The following is a 17533-nucleotide window of genomic DNA, read 5'->3' as shown; positions in this document are numbered from 1 at the left end:
TTGTTGCTTTTCAAAAATGTCTCACTCTTTTCCAGAAGTCATTTGGACCTTTTTTATATCATACAAAATCAAATTAAATGAAAGGAAACACCTTCCTAAATAAAATCTTCTTATTGGAAATTTATAACATGTACCTTTTAACTTGAATTATCAGGCTCTGCAAATTAAAAAAATAAAAACAAAAAAGATGATAAGGTTTATAAATAAAAGGCCCAGAAGAAAGGCACTTATGCTCTGCACATGGTTATTCCAGTCTGGATACTCCGTGACACTTACCAAATGGAATTGAGTTCGGGACTGCATATGAATACAGCAAAGTGCTAGAATAAAATCCAATCAGAATGCTTATGAAAAAGTTGGCTACCAAATGTTTCACATCAGTAGGAAATTTCTCTAGAGCCTTCCAATGGAAATTTGAAGTACTATGTTATTATATCAAGTGCAGGAGAGGTGTACAACTGTTGAAGAAACTCCCTTAGTTTATTGACGAAAAAGCCAAAACAATTGTCATTAACAGTAAAAGTGACAAGATAATTAAATGAATGATAACAAAATCTCAGCATGGAAGTGCCCATTAATTGAATTTATTTGCAAGCGTGCTGTCACAAGTATAACCAAATTATCTAATTTTTACTCACATTAAAAAGTGATGGCCTATAACAACTAGTTATTAGAAATGAAAGAAAAGGCCAGGACTCTGAACTAATAACACAGGAGAAAACAAGCATTACAGCACTATCAGGAAATTTGACAGCTTCCTGAAAATTTCATTCATTATTTTGTCCCGTTAAATATTTCTGTGAAACTCACCAAAGAAAAGAATCCCAGTAATTTCTATGTAGTAGTGTCTTTAAAGCTGGAACATATTTACCACCTTCTTTCATGATATTAATATGTGTGTCTGTATGAGTATACCAACAGATGAAATAACTGAGAAGGACATGTTATAGATATAGCAATTGAGTTTTGGCATTTTTGTGTGTGAGAAAATTAGTGCCATTCTGTTTTCCTATTTAGTATTACGTATGGTTAATTTATATATATATATATATATATATATATATATATATATATATATATATATATATATAAAATTTTGTTGCTGTTTCATTTGTACAGAAAAAAAATCTAAATTAAAGAATCATGGTCAGCTTTTAAATTTGAAATGAATCAGATACTGTATACTTCACTGGGAATTTCTGCCTTGATCTGCTATAATAATCTTTCCAATTAAAATTAGATATTTTTAATACATTAGCAAATGACTTTCTAATTTCCATGGAGGTAATGATGAACCTCGTGATACATTTGTGGTACTCAACTGGATTTTGTTCATAGTCAACATATTCAATAGAAATTTAAAACTATGAAATCTGTCACCTGTATTTCTGAGCCCATAATTCTACAACAACATCAATCTGTTGATGATACTTGGCAACGATTTTACATGACAGCAAAATAGTTAAGTCCGTTTTGGCTTAATGTTTGTATAAATTTTAAGCAACTTTGAATATTTACAATTTAATGTGAAGCAAGAAAATTTGAATGAATAAGTAATGCCAAAAATATTATTTTAATTTTGTGACTCACATTTTTCTAAAGAAAATAATTATCTAAATAAATACATTTCAAACATTTTGGTTAAAATTTAATAACAATATTCAAAATATTTCTTGCATTTAAAAATTATGTTTCAGCTTTAAAAACAGTTCTTAATGTTCTGTTTATTGTAGGACATTTTACATTCAGAAAACTGGCTGCTTTAATTATAAAACTAGTGACTAACACTCATTCACAATGACTTTATCACGACTTAGGAACAGTAATAAAACCTAGAACTGCTTTATCTTCCACAAAGTTGATACTACATTAATTTAGAAAAAAAGAATAAGGCTTTGCACTTTGTCTTTCTAAATCATTTCCTGAAATTAATATAGATGTCAGTTATGGTATAGATAGGCATATTTATTGACAGATAAGATTAGATCAACAGAGGGATAGATAGATATAAATGTGGCTATCACTAAAATAGAACGTTTTGTTTCGTTAAGTGAAGTAATGCATATGACAGATTCCATTCATACCTTATTTTGTTATCATTTCTATTTCTGTTTTTATCTTTTGTTTAATAGATATAATAAAAAACAGTTTTTTTGATTAAACAATATTTCAGATGGTAAACAATTCTTTTTATTGGTTTACATTGGCAGTTCACAGTTTAAAAGTATAACCAAATCGGGCAAAAACTGCACGTAGACTGTTCTGGATTTGAAGACTTTTTGCTTCTAACAGATTTTTATTTGAAGTTATGGAGCAGGATCTACATTTACTGACAATTAATAATTGAGAGGGGGAAATATGGGCAAAGGAATTCCATGAAATAGATTTTATATTTTAGTGTCAGCTTAATGTCTTGCTCAGCATTTTTAAATTCTCTTAGAAAGATAACTCTCTATCCGTTACTTTATGATAGTTCAATCATCTTTATATTATGGATGTCACTATTCTCATTCCATGAAATATCACACATTTATTTCCAATAGACCTTTTCCTCACTGACCAGAATTGGAACCTGTGTTTTTGACTGAAAACAATTGGCACATTTTATTTCTACAATACTTTCGCACAAGAGGTATTTAAAAATACAGAGCTGATATTTTTCCTAAGTCCCTGGGCTTATAAACTCATAATATTAAAGCTTCATCAGTTTCATCTTAGATGAGACTTGCCTATAAATACGTGCTGTGTTTTCTATGTTAGTTACCTCTAGGTCTTCAAAAATCCTACTGGTCTAGAAAAATGACTCTGAGACAGTCATGTTTCTGTTGTGTTTTTTTTGTTGTTGTTTTTTTCAAAAAAAGACAAAACAGCAATAAACATTTTAGCTCTTTAATGAGCAAAGATCATGTTTCTTAGCATTGGACTAATAGTCATTATCCAGATTATCTTTATTTCACGCAATGACCAGTGATGTGGCCAAGATGTACAAAGTTGTTTCCATCAAGTAGTATACAATTTTTTTTTTGTATAATAAGCTTTCATTCTTGAAAAAGAGTAACTGAAAAGAAAGGTTTCTGTTACTGCAGTTAGTTTGTCAGAGAAAGTTCTTTGCATTATCTTACAAACTATCAAAATTGCTAGTCATCTGAAAAAATGTAAAAAAAAATCACATAACTTTAGTCTAATAGAAATATAGTACAGGTAAGAGAGAAAGTATTTATCAGGATGTGCTCTTAAGTCCATCTCATTTTTTTTAATATAAATGTACATCTGATTACATATACAAACATTTGGAAAGGTCTGTGATATACTGTTACTGGTAAACAACAGGGGGATGAAGAGTTTTCCAAGGTCTTAGAATACTCATTTAAAATCACACATACGTGTAAGACTAAAATCCTCCAGGTGTTGACTCCCCTACATTCTACATTGTACTCTACTGAGATTGCGCGAGTAAATTCCAGTGAATGAACCTCAGTGAAAAAGGTAAGTATGTGAGGACGGACATAACTTTATATTGAATTATTATTAGTAAACATTTTTGTCATGCAACATGAGTAAATCAATTAACTGAGAACTGTAACCAGAGTGGTAATTTGGGGGCATCCTCATATCATAAAAGACTGTTGCAAGTAACTCTTTGGACACACTTCACCTTACCAAAAGGAATAAAATACAGAGTAACAAAAACCACAGAAAATTATAGATTCCATAACACATCCAATTAGGGTTATCTTTCTATAAATTATTTAGATGGGAACGAAAAGAACATAGAAAACACAGAAAAAAAATTTTTTTCTGGGATTCATATCAGCGAGTATTCACCACTATACCTATAGATTTTTTTCAAATATCTTTAATAACTAATTCCTTCTATTATCAAAACTACTGTGAATTATTTAATTGTAATTACTTTTGCCCCTTAAAATCTTCTTTAGGGTCTGCCAATTGATGGAGGAAGCTTCTATTAAAAAATCCAATGGGATGAGAAGAATTTTAATTACGGCTTAATCAGCAGCACAGCCACCAAGCATATAAATTATCATGCACATCGTGCTAAAAATATCCAGTTTCCTTTATCCCCACCACTTTATACTGACAGCACTTATGTGATAATGTTGTACCTGCCAGTCTTTAAACTTCTTTGTTTTACTGGCAAATTTCAGCATGAGCCTCTGCTAAGGCCATTAACAGCATTGGTGCTTTGTGTACTTATCCAAATATGTAAATATGGTCTACACAATAAAACAGCTCCAAATAAAAACTGGTGAAAATTATCTGACATTCCATTGGTGTGTCCCTTGTGCATATTCATGGTTGGTTTTTCATTTTTATTTTTTATATTTCAGACAAAGTTCTTTCCTGTTTGGTGTTCCACATGCCTAATTCCATTATGTAACATAAATCTTCAAAAATTAATTCTTGAATGTGAATGAAAAGTATCATTCAGAACAATTGCTTCAAGCAATTGAAATTCATTTTTAGAGTTGATTTGTGTATATATGTACAATTCGTTTTTTTCAAAACCCCCAAAGTTCTTGATATGTATATTCACATAATGTTCCTCCTTATTTAAATAGTAAGAGTCTTGTAGGTTGAAAGCCAAGGAATCTTCAGTAATCTTTTACTGCAATCCATCAAAAAATAGAGTTTGTTTCTCTTATCTGGCTATACCCTGGTTGTTGAATGTGAATGGGGGTGGGGATGGGGATGGGGCAGAGTATTGTTCTGTCCTCCAGTAAAAGTATTGAATGTGTGTAAGGGTTGAATCCCTGGTATAGTGTTGGGAATCATTGTAATGGTGTTGGGTGTCATTAAGGGAACATCATCAGGTGACCTCCTCATAGCTAGTGTGTAATCTGGGGGACAGGCGGTCCGAAGAACCACCTCATGTGGATGGATAGACTCACATTCATGATCCAAATCAGTGTGCTTCATTTGGAGGGACATGATTTCCTCTTCTTGTGCATGGGTCAGATCGTTGGTTGTGGTACGCTGAGGGCTGCATCTCCTATGAACATCATGTCTCCTCTTATCCTTTTTGTAGTACAGGGCTGCAAAGGCCAAGATGTTCAGAAACAGCAGTGATGCTCCAACTGCTATAGTGACGCTCAGCTCTGTTGAATAGTCCCTTTGATCTACTGAGAATGGACTCGGTTGTTGTTTGGGATCATCCTGCTTGGCAGTGGGAAAGGCTGATGTGACAGGTACAGAATTTTTTCTCGTAGGTCTGAAAGTGATGTCAGTTGATGGCACTTTAGTTGTTGTCGAGGTATACTGAGAAATGTCATTGAGATTATGCAGATGAGGTACCAGCTCCAACCACAGGTTTACCTTATTGGCTCTGTAATGTTCTTTAACTCTTGGTTTTAATCCAATATGAAGATAAAGTTGATCTTTCTGGGAATATCTGGTCCATGCTACTTCTTCAAAACGGTTGGGTTTGGTATGGATAAATTTTGTATCTTGAGGGACTGGTTGATTTGGGTCACTAGGAAAGAAAAAAGCAATTATGAGAACAAACTTCTTTTACTCTCTTAATAGAAGTAATACTAGTTTAACATCTAATTGAAGAGGTAATTCAACAAGGCTTTAGATTGTGTTTTTACAACTTGGGTCAATTTAGAAATATAAATAGCATTGCAGGTAGGTTGTCAGATCGAGATAATGTAATGCAAGTAAACCTCATGTTCTTGTTCTCTCTGTCCATTTAGAGATTGCCTGCTCTCTACCCAAAGATTTTAAAATTCATATACCTATGTATTGTCTCACAGGTAAATTAGCAGAGGCAGTGTGAAATAGTGGAAAAGACAGGGTTTGGAATTGGCAGGTGAGGATCTGAGTCCTAGTACTGCTGCATACTAGACATATGAATATTTATATGCGGCTCTTGTAGCCTCAGGTCCATTCTCACAAAATAGAATTAACAGTACTTGACCTGTCCTCCTAACAAGGGAGTTGGGAGGATCAAAAGGCATACAGCACTGTAAATTGGAAATCACTATAAAATAATATTTGTCACTATTGAATAACAATAAGTCCTGTGCAATTAAAATACCGAAATAAATTTTACTGTTGAGTAATGCAATAGAAGTATAAACCTTTCTTAATAAACTTCCAGAAAGTAAGAACTAATAAAGCAATGATTTTTGAAATACCATACTATATCATTTTGGGGAAAAAAAGGAACTTAATGTATTTCTAGTATCAATCTATTAAATCATTTGGACACAAAATGTGCATTATTTTTCAATGCTTAAAAGGATATTTCTATTAAGTTATAGGAAACTTTATTCCTTAAGTACATACCCAGTTTTAGCAAAATTTGTCCAGTATGTCATTACAACTGCACTCAGCATCACATCATTTTTGGAGAAATTGCAAGGAAATAACTCTGTAGGTCCAATCATGGGGATTCCTAGTACGTAGGGAACCTCATCTCCATGAGCTGCATCAGCCCAAGCTGGAACCTGATCTGTTTGGCAATGATGGTAAAAGGCATAGAAATATGTAGGCGAACCAAAATTTGAGTGAAGATCTGCTGTAGCTACAGCTGGTGCCACCCACTGATGGTCTGTAAACAAAGCCAATAATGTCTTCCTTCTGGTTTCAGGGTTATGACGGTCAGCCCAGTCAGTGTACATGAATTTAATGGTTTCTCTCAAAACATCTTTTCCTTCTGGATATCCATATAAATTATCAACAAAATTGGAAACAGCAAAGTCAAAATCACTAGCTGATATACCATCATCACTATCTACTATATTTTCAACAAATTTTAATCCTTCTCCTTGATTAACTCCTAACATTATATCATAGTTGAGAAACTCTCCTTGCTCCATCAATATCTGAGGATCATCTGGTATTACATCACCATCAATCACAGGTCCAAAGGCTATGTGGTATCGTGCTGGTTGAATATCTTGGTCAACAAGTTCTTTGTAAGGCTTCTTCTGTAGGCATTCCACTAACTCTACTGTATCTGAAACATTGCAACCAACTTTTGTGGCCAACATTCTAGCATATTTTGCAGGTTGGAAACTAACAGCCCAGCTGGAAAGGGCTGTTCCACTTTGAGCTATTGCTCGTTGAAAAAGTCCTATGGGAAAACAACAGAAAGTTTCAGGTGACCTTTGATATTAATAATGTTGTGGTAAAACAATAACATTAGATATTTTAGACGTGTGTATAAAAAAACCCAGATACAACTCGAGAAAAGGGAGATAGAGACATTTTTGCTTAAGAGAAGATACATAAAGTCATCCCCAGGGTATAACGAATCAGAGAGGTGGACAAAGTCTTCTGCTTTGAGTGACAACCACTTTAGCGATCAAGAAATATAAATTGTGCAGTGTCTCAAAAAGGCAGTAAGGAAAGGAAGAGGGCGTGTCCATACCAGTGGCAAAAAGCACCAAGTATGTTTTGGCTTTGCATGTAAACAGCTATGTTATCATCATAGCTAACTAGATGGGGTCAACTCTCTCCCCTTTAACTCTTCATCAGGTTCTGTGTTGTCTTATGAGGATATTTCCCTCAATTTTACTGCATGTATCTTCCTTCAAAATGTCTCTGTATGTTCGTTTTAATTAGGTTTTATTTTCAAATGAATTGTTGAGAGCTCACACAACTACTGGGGTTGGGGGTTTGTTAATACCCTGGGGATGGCCCTGAAGGCACACAAAACAGAGCATCACTTTAGACATACTCTTTCCCAGCTCTTCATGTCAGACATAGTATGCTGAATATTCATCTTTCAGAAGAAGATATAACATTTGAAGTGTTTTCGCTAGGTTAAAGAAAAATACATCAGCAGAAGGATTTAGTGGGAAGTGATTTAACTTTTTCCAGTGTTGAATGTGCACTGCTACATTTTATCATAAAAGATGAAAGATGAAAATTGTATGGTCCACTGCTTTTCACTTAATTGCGTTTAAGAATTATGAATTATGGTCCCATATGCAGTATGATTAGAGCTGCATGCCATTGAAATTTATAAATGCACTTTATCTACTCATTAAGGTATTTTCAAATAAAATCCTTGCTTTAAAAATATAATGTTTCTATTTTCTTTTTTAAAAATTACATTTGTTATCAATTTACAAAGACAGCTTTATAGTTTGGTTATTTAAACACATGCTCAGTTATTCACATCTGTTAATGTGATAAGAACAGTTCTCACAAAGGTGCTAAAGCAGTGTCTGAATTACAAGCAAAGTTTTAGATTTTTCTCCAACCATGAATATGTATTAAAAATTCAGTCTGTAATATGTTCTTGGATAATTCTAAAAATATTCAAAAAGTCAAACATTACTTCTTTAAATTTGTTTTGGTTTTTGACATCTTTATGAACATGCTTTTAGTTTGCTAGAGCAAATATGGTAGAGTGAATGATATAAATATAGATAATTAAACAATTATATAGTCTACATGTTTGTCAACACTTGCTCAAGGAAATAACATACTAATTTAAAAATTTACAATTAAAATAACCCTGATGATTTCTATAATATTCTTTCTAATTTCAGGGGCTCAATGACATTAACTAAATATACAAGAAAAGATTTTCGGGAAAATATACATCACTAAATATAGTCTGAGATGGTGTTGAGAAAACCATATATTTTATCATTAATGAGAATGCTTGTTATGTATATGCAAGTAGTGGTTGGCTCCAGGTAGATACAGGCCTGAGCACTGCTGCAGCCCTGGAGAGTTTACAGACTTTAAAGTCTATGTTTGCACTAGAGATAGAATTAGCCCAATGATTTTAAGACATCTGAGCATCTCCTGGTCAGCTTCGTATGTGGAGATAAGCTTAGGATTAGACCAAACATAAGTCTATTTGTATGGCCAAGCAAGAACAAACCTTAAAGAGGGTGACAGAATGATATATTTTTAACTATTTGCATAGCCATTTGCTACTCATCGACTGACAAAGAGCAATGCTAGTCGATGAACCAACTGATTCATCTCTTTATTGAAATCTAGTTTCATACTGGCTGAAACTGGCTTTGGTTTTCACCTTACATTTACATAACGTTTTGGAAAATATAAGAGTAAATAAAATTAGAGATAAAATGACCCTAAAAAGTCTGAATAGATGGTCTAATATTAACCTAGATAAACATTGGCATTACTGTACTACTTAGGCTAAAATAATCTAATCTGTTCAGTTAAAAAAAAAAAAGTTTGTTATTTCAAAATAAGCCATTTAATTTCAGACCAAAATCTCTACACAATTAGAAATGTTCTCATATGTGCCATTCTGTCATCTTGAATTAGAAGTTTACTAACATAAATGAGAAATTATAAAAATTATGTCTACAAATTATATCTATAATAATATATGATTCTCCAAGTATATATATTCATTTAATTCCTGGCTGTTATTTTGAAATTCCACATTAATGCATTTTGATACCAAAACAAATATCTGGTGCTTATATCATAAAACACACTCTTACAAATTAAGACGTTTCATGAACAGTGTATACTTTCTTAATATATATAAAATGACAATAAAACAAGCAGAAAATATATGATGGCCTAGGTTGATACATATTCTCTAGCTTCCTATCTCTTATGTATGTATAATGCAGAGAAAGTATCTGCATTTGCAGACTTCAACAAAACACTTCTGTTTTTGTCATTATTTCAAGTTAATATATGTCATTTGAATGGGTGACTAAACTCACGGTAAAACGGGAGTCCTTGAAAAACAACATGATAAGCCTTGATTGATTAGGCGCTTTGGAAAAAGGGTATCAAGGCCAGAAAATGGAAACAAGAAAAATATCTCATAAGTTTAAGCAGCCTCAGAGCTCTAAGCTTTGCCAAGCTTTGGGTGGGGAACAGGAGGTGACACTCTTGAAGTTGAAAATAGAAAAAAAGCACAAATTCAAACTTATTTTTCTTTTTAATAAAAAACTCTAGTAGTGACCTTGATGCTTTGACAATTTTGGATCATGCATGCAAAATAATAAAATATCCATTCTCTACTCAGACAAGTGAAAATCTCATTTCCAGGCAAACCAGCTTATAACTGCTTCCTTCTTATTAGCAAGTGATTTTAAATGTCTATTGTCTTGAATATAGGTTATAGACAATCCTTGCATCAAAAAAACCTTGTCTTTGATTTTGATTACTGAATAAACAGAGATGACAGAGCTGTGAACATCTTTGATTTTCCTAAAAATCACCCTTCGGAGAAAATAAAAGTAATGGTAATGCTAACTATGCAGAAGTGTGCTTGAAAGGGCATCCTTACTACAGGAGACAAAAGAGTTCGACAAAAATCTAAACATGCATACAAAAGCTGAAGAAACAAAATTTTAAACAGTTATTGAGTTCAGCCTAACACTTAGTTTGAACAGAGAAATATATACAGAGCATCACATACTACTGATGGTGGTGGCATGCAGACACCAAAATTGTCAAAATTTGCAACCTGCATAATACCTTTGGTTGAATTGCTCCAACGGTTACCTTCAGAATAATGGGATAAAGTCAGCAGATTGACACAAGAACCCCCAGCGCCAGATCCAAAAACAGTGATTCTTAAGGGGTCACCACCAAAGAATCCAATGTTCTCACTAGTCCATCTCAAAGCCTGTATGAGATCAAGGAGTCCATAGTTTCCTTTTGCAGCCTGATCCCCTGTGCTCAAGAAACCTGGAAAACAGAAATAAAAAGACACCTTAGAACACCCTTTTGAGTTGACATGAATCAAATAGGCACTAAATTTAAACACAACTGAAGCCTGTGTTCATCAAGGTAAGTACAAGTTCTTTAGTAAAAAAAAAAAAAAAAAAAAAAAAAAAAAAAAAAAAAATATATATATATATATATATATATATATATATATATATATATATATATCCCACCAGAATAGAATAATTTACCTTAGAGAGAACAGTAGAGACTAAAATCTGAAAAAAATGGCATTTATCTTCCCCAAGTTATCCATGTAATAGGTAACAGGGGGCAAATAAAGAGAATGAAAGCGTTCTGAAAGATCTCAGGAGAGACATTCTAGAGGCCAAGTTACTTGGTGGAGGTATTTGGGATAGTGTTATGGGGCATATGAGAATGTGCTTTTGCATAAAACACTGTGTCAGTCCTCAGGTTGCTAATGGTCTAATATGGTTGGAATTTAAGGTATGTGTAGCAGAATGGCAGGATGTGAGGGTGGAGAACATGTATATTTTTCTAAAATTTGTGCATAAAACGATACGCAACTCTTTACCTGTATGTGTATATACATGTGTTTTTTGTTGTTTTTTTTTCAATCAATGATGGTCCATGGTTAAGAAAGAATCACTGTGTTAGAGGCAATTGGAAACCACATTTTAGAATACCTTAAATGCTAAACTGAGGAGATTTGCGCAATTAGAAACTATGTAGAATAATTGAAGATTTTTGATAAGTTCTGACTCATGTTTTTGGAATGTTTAAAGCTCTGCTTTATAGTGAATCTGAAAATGAAGGGAAACATATGTTGCACAATAGAAAGGATGGAGTTAGGGTTTATAGGGATCTGAACTGACAACGTGGCAAAGGCAATTGAAAAAAGGAGATAGAAAAAAAAAACACAACTGTGGCAATAAGAGCTGAATGACTTTCTAATGCAGCAGGTTCTTGAATAACACTGTTTCATGCAATGTCATTTCATCATAATGATGAGATGCCATAGGAACTGAACTCCTGTTTATATCAATTAGCATTTGGTAAAATTGGTTTCATTATACGTCACTTTGCTTAAAGTCGAAGAACCTATAGACGACATTAAGAAGAACTTACCGTATATGGAAGTTGTAGAGAGAAGAGTCGAAGATATTACTTTAATAATACTTTGAACATATTCATTCATTTCGCTGTCAATAGATTTTTTTTCAAGACAGTAAGTTTATTGATCATAAAAGATTGTCAAAAAGACTTTCCACATAAATTTTCCTAAGTGTTGAAAAAAGGCATTTTAAAGATGTTTCAATTATATAACTGAAACAGTAGGCAACTACCAATTACACTGCACCTATACATTATTTTTTTAATTTATTACATTTATTGGGGTGATATCAGTTAGTAAAATTATATAGGCTTCAAGTGTACATTTCTTAGTATATCATCAACTTATTGCAATTGTGTGTTCTCCACTCAGAGTCAGTTCTCTATGACAATATATTTGACCCCATTATCCTCTTCTAATACCCTCCCTCCCCCCTTACCGCCTGGTAACCACAAAACTGTTGTCTGTGCCTATGAGTTTTTGTTTGTCTTATTCATTTTTGCTTTTAGTTTTATATCCCACATATGAGTGAAATCATGTTTCTCGACTTTTGCTGTCTGACTTATTTTGCTTAGCATGATAATCTCAAGATCCATCAATATCGTTGCAATTGGCAGTATTTCATTTTTTATTGTGGCCGAGTAATATTCCATTGTACATATGTACCACATCTTTATCCAATTGTCTACTGAAGGACACTTTTGTTGTTTCCAAGTCTTGGCCCCCATGAATAATGATGCAATGAACTTGGGGGTACATATGTCTTATGGATAAATGTTTTTTACATTTCTTTAGGTTGATACCTAGGAGAAGGATTGCTGGGCCATATGGTAATTCTTAATTTTTTGAGGAATCTCCAGTGTTTCCATAGTGGCTGTACAAATTTATATTCCCACCAGCAATGTATGAGGGTTCTTTTTTCTCCACAGCCTCTCCAACACTTGTTATTACTTGTCTTGTTGATAATAGCCATTCTAATAGGTGTGAGGTGGTATCTCATTGTGTTTTTGATTTGTATTTCCCTAAGAGCTAGTGAAGTGGATCATTTTTTCATATATCTGTTGGGCGTTTGTATGTCTTCTTGGGAGGACCTCTGCCCATTTTTTTAATTGCATTTTTTTCTTGTTGAATTGTATGAATTCCTTTGGATACTAGCCCTTTATTGGAAGTGTCATTTGCAAATATCTTCTCCCATTTGGTTGGTTGCCTCTTTGTTTTTTGATGCTTTCTTTTGCTATGCAGAAGTTTTGTTTTGATATAGTTCCACTCAGTTATTTTTGCTTTTTCTTCCCTTGCCTTGAGACCAAATTCATGAAATCCCCTCTGAACCCAAGGTCCATTAATTTGGTATCTATGCTTTCTTCTAAGCAATTTATTGCTTCAGGTCTTATATATAGGTCTTGGATTGATTTTGTTTAATTTTGGTATATGGTGACAGATAGCAGTCTAGTTTTATTCATTTGTACTTGGCTTTCAAATTTTCTCAGCACCATTTATTGAAGAGGCTTTTTTTTCTCCATTGCATGTTTTTTGGCTCCTTTGTCGAAAATTATCTGACCATATATGTGTAGGCTTATTTCTGGGTTCTCAATTCTGTTCCATTGGTCTGTGTGTCTGTGTTTTGCCAATACTATGCTGTTTTGATTATTGTCACTTTGTAGTAAAAATTGAAGTCAGGGAATGTAATACCTCTGGCATTGTTCTTTTTTCTCAGGATTGCTTTGGTTATTTGGGTCTTTTGTAATTCCATACAAATCTGATGATTTTTTTGTTCTATCTTTAAAAAATGTCACTGGGATTTTGATGGTGATTGTATTAAATCTGTATATTACTTTGGGTAATATGGCCATTTTAGCTATATCAATTCTTCCAATCTATCACTATAGAATTTATTTCCATTTCTCTGTGCCTTCTTCAATTTCTTTTAATAATGTCTTAAGTTTTCAATGTATAGGTCCTTCACATCCTTTGTTAAATGTATTCCTATGTATTTTATTCTTTTTGCTGCAATTGCAGAAGGAATTTTTTTTCATTTCTTTCTTTCTTTTTTTTTGAAATTTCATTGTTAGTATATAGGAATGCAATAGATTTTTGTACATTGATTTTGTATCCTGCAACTTGACTGTGTTTATTCTTTCTAATAATTTTTGGTGGTTTTCTATATAAAGAATCATGTCATCAACAAAGAGTGACAATTTTATTTCTTCATTTCCAATTTGGATGCCTTTTATTTCTTTCTCTTACCTGATTATTCTGGCTAAAACTTCCAATACTATGTTGAATAATGGTGATGGCAGGGGGCCATCACTATGATTGTTCCTGATCATAGAGGGAAAGCTTTCAGTTCTTCACCGTTAAGTATGATATTAGCTCAGGGTTTATTGTATATGGCTTTTATTATGTTGAGGTACTTTTCTTCTACACCCATTTTATTAAGTGTTTTAATCATAAATGGATATTATATCTTGTCAAATGCTTTTTCTTCACTTATTGATATGATCATATAATGTATATCCTTTATTTTATGTGGTGTATCACACTGATTGATTTGCATATGTTGAACCATCCTTGTGCACCTGGAATGAATCTTATTTGATTGTGATGTATAATCTTTTTAATGTATTAGATTTGCTAGTGTCTTGTTTAGGTTTTTGCATCTGTACTCATCAGAGGTATTAGTCTGTAGTTTTCTTTTTTGGTGTTACCCTTACCAGGTTTTGTTATCAGGGTAATGTTGGTCTTATGAAATGAGTAAGGAAGTATTGCCTCTTCTTCAATTTTTTGGAAGAGTTTGAGGAGGACAGGTATTAAATTATCTTTGAAGGTTTGGTAGACTTCACTAGTGAAGCCATCTGGTCCTGGGTTTTTGCTTTTGGGGAAGTTTTGGATGTTTCAATTACCTTACTTTTTATTGGTCTATTTAGCTTTTCCAGTTCTTCATGATTTAGTCTAAGAAGGTTATATGTTTCTAAGAACTTTTTCTGTTTCTTCTAGGTTATTGAATTTGTTGGCATACTGTCCTTCATAGTATTCTTGGATGATCCTTTGTGTTTCTGTGGTGTCCATCATAACTTCTCTTTCATTTCTGATTTTTTTTAAAATTTGTATCTCTTCTCTTTTTCCCTTAGTGAGTCTAGCTAGGGGTTTGTCAATTGTACAAATCTTTTCAAAGAACCACCTCTTTGTTGCATTAGTTTTTTTTTCTATTGTTTTGTTCTGTATTTCATTTAATTCTGCTCTAATTTTTATTACTTCTTTCCTTCTGATGATTTTGTGTTTCATTTATTGATCTTTTGCAAGTTCTTTAAGCTGTAATGCTAGGTTATTTATTTGGGATTTTTCTTGTTTCTTGAAATAGGCCTGTAACAATCTAAATTTCCCTTATTACTGCTTTCACAGCACCCCAGTAATTTTGATATGATGTACAAGGTGTGATAAAAAATAGGGTGAATATTTAAATAAAAAACATTATCGTAATAGACACATTGTCATTAATCCTCCTCAAAATACAACCCCTCACTCTGTACACACTTATCCTGTTGTTCTTGACACTTTCTGAAGCAGTTCAGGAAGTCCTCTTTCATGAGTACCTTTAGTTGCACTGTCATGGCTGCCTCGCTGTCCTGAATAGATTCAAAACTCTTTCCTTTCATGGTCATTTTGACTTTGGGGAAAAGCCAGAAGTCACACAGTGCCAGATCCAGCGAATAAGGTGGATGAGCACACACCATAATATTTCTGGTACAGAAATTGCTGTACCAGAAGCAATGTGTGACACAGAATGTTGTCATGATGGAGGATAAAGTAAAGACACTCATGAAAGAAGACTTCCAGAACTGCTTCAGAAAGTGGAAGAATTATGAGATAAATGTGTTCAAAGAAAGGGGAAGTAATTTGAGGAGATTTAATGTCAGTGTGTCTTCTACTGTAATGATTTTTTAAATTTAAACATTCACCATATTTTTCAATCACACCTCATATTTTTATTCTCATTTGACTCTGTGTATCTTTTGATCTCTCTTTTGATTTATTCTTTGACCCAGTCATTCTTTAGTAGCATGTTTAATCTCCACATATTAGTGTTTTTTCTTATTTTCTTTTTGCAGTTGGTCTCCATTCCAAAACATTCTAGTCAGAGAATATGGTTGGTATGATTTTATTTTTGAATTCATTAAACTACCTATCTGTATTTTCTTGCATCTCTTTGAGTGTTTTCAGAACTGCAATCTTGAATTCACTGTCATTTATGTCACATATTTCCATGTCTTTAAGTTCATTTTCTGGAGATTTTTAAAATTTCTTTCTGAGCTGCCTTGTTATCTTGGTTGTTCATTATAATTGATGGATTATTCTCTTCCTAGGCATCTACAGGACTGAGTTCTGCAGCAGGTTGACATGAAGAGATCTTTCTTTTGTTTTTCAGTAGGTAGCACTACAGCATTTTATTTTCTCTTGAGCTGTTGTGGCTTCTCATGGTGGAAGGTTCCCTGGGGAGATGGGCATCTCCTCTGTGACCAGGCCACCTGTGTCTCAGGGCAGGATTCCTCTAGTGGAATATGGTACTAGAGCCCCTAAAATCCCTGTGCTACCCATGCAGCCAGATGCAGAGCTGCACTGCCTCAGGGGCCCTGGGTGTTGCCACCAGAACCAGCCCCCAAAGGTGGAGGTGTGGTGGGCTAGCAGAGGCCACTGGTGTGTTTTTGGCTTTGTACTCCTCTGAGTAATGGCAACTGCCAGACCACAGATGCCTCGCCCCATATCTGCACCCTTGTCACTAGACTGGCTGCAGTGTGTGTCTGTCACTCAGGAACTGTCTCTTCAGTTCTCAGGACTGTAGATATTCTGCTCTTTAACCTGACACTGCTACAATTTTTTCTGGGGCCTGCTGTGAACTCTGGGATGCTGAAGGGGAGGTGGTCAGGCTCTGTGGCTTTGTTTTCTGCCTGGCAGTGAGGGCTGCTAGACCACAGCTGTCACACTTCTGTATTCAGTCTCTGCCCCGAGGTCTCTGCCTCCACCGCTGGGTTTGGCTATATTATATGTTGATCACTCAAGCAGAAAAGCATGGGGCCACAGAGAGTTTACCTGCAGCATGTATCCTCCCCTTTCCCAGAACCACAGTGAGCTCTGAGTGGCGTCAGTGGCAGTGAACTCCAGGCTGTGTCCATGCATCCGTCTCTGTTTTGTTGTTCCCTCTTTTCTTGTTCACCCTGGTTTGCCCACCTTCATATGTTTTGATGTACAGATCTCTCAGATTTGTTTGTGTCTTGTTCAGGGAATCCTTTGTTGAATTATAACTGTTTGACTTGTTGTAAGTTCAAGGGGCGAGATCAACAGTCCCCAAATTCCCAATATTTTCACCATCTCCAAGGTAAACAACTGAGACTGATTCTTCTATATTATATTCAACTTCAACATTTGTGACTCCTTCCAAATGGAACTAAAATACTTATTTTAACCATTTCTTCTGAATCTAAATAGTAACACAGAGAAAAAGGCCCTGATTTGCTTAGTTTTGAATTACGTACACTATTCCCTTACCAAGAATGACCCAAGATACTGGGGAAAAAGGAACTCCCAGACCCAGCTTTCCCATGTCATCTCCTTTATTCTCTACCCCAACTTAAGGCTGTAAATGCTCATTCTTATTGGTCTGCATCGTAAAAGCTTATCTAACATTCCCTGAAGTAGGCTGTTGTGTATTTCTTGTCTATTTGAATTTGGACAACAAACCTGATATCCTAACTG

General features: G+C 34.1%; 1 protein-coding gene across 13 annotated transcripts in view; it reads right to left on the bottom strand.

Moving 5' to 3' along the window:
- Nucleotides 1-1554: 1554 nt before the first annotated feature.
- The window catches only part of NLGN1 (neuroligin 1), a 762859-nt gene continuing 746880 nt past the window's right edge, over nucleotides 1555-17533 (bottom strand). For 10 of the 13 annotated variants that reach the window (XM_074328041.1, XM_074328051.1, XM_074328067.1 and 7 more), the window contains 3 exons: nucleotides 10459-10671; nucleotides 6310-7099; nucleotides 1555-5491 (listed from right to left, as the gene is read on the bottom strand). In XM_074328041.1, coding sequence (XP_074184142.1) covers nucleotides 4669-5491; nucleotides 6310-7099; nucleotides 10459-10671 — 1826 coding nt within the window. In that variant the 3' untranslated portion in view covers nucleotides 1555-4668. The remainder of the gene's footprint in view (nucleotides 5492-6309; nucleotides 7100-10458; nucleotides 10672-17533) is intronic. The other 3 variants (XM_074328056.1, XM_074328075.1, XM_074328085.1) reach the window with 1 other exon arrangement.

Source organism: Rhinolophus sinicus, linkage group LG01, assembly GCF_036562045.2.
Source record: "Rhinolophus sinicus isolate RSC01 linkage group LG01, ASM3656204v1, whole genome shotgun sequence".
Classification (NCBI taxonomy): Eukaryota; Metazoa; Chordata; class Mammalia; order Chiroptera; family Rhinolophidae; genus Rhinolophus; species Rhinolophus sinicus.
Note: the sequence above shows the minus strand (reverse complement) of the source record. Positions and strands in the feature narration are given on the sequence as shown.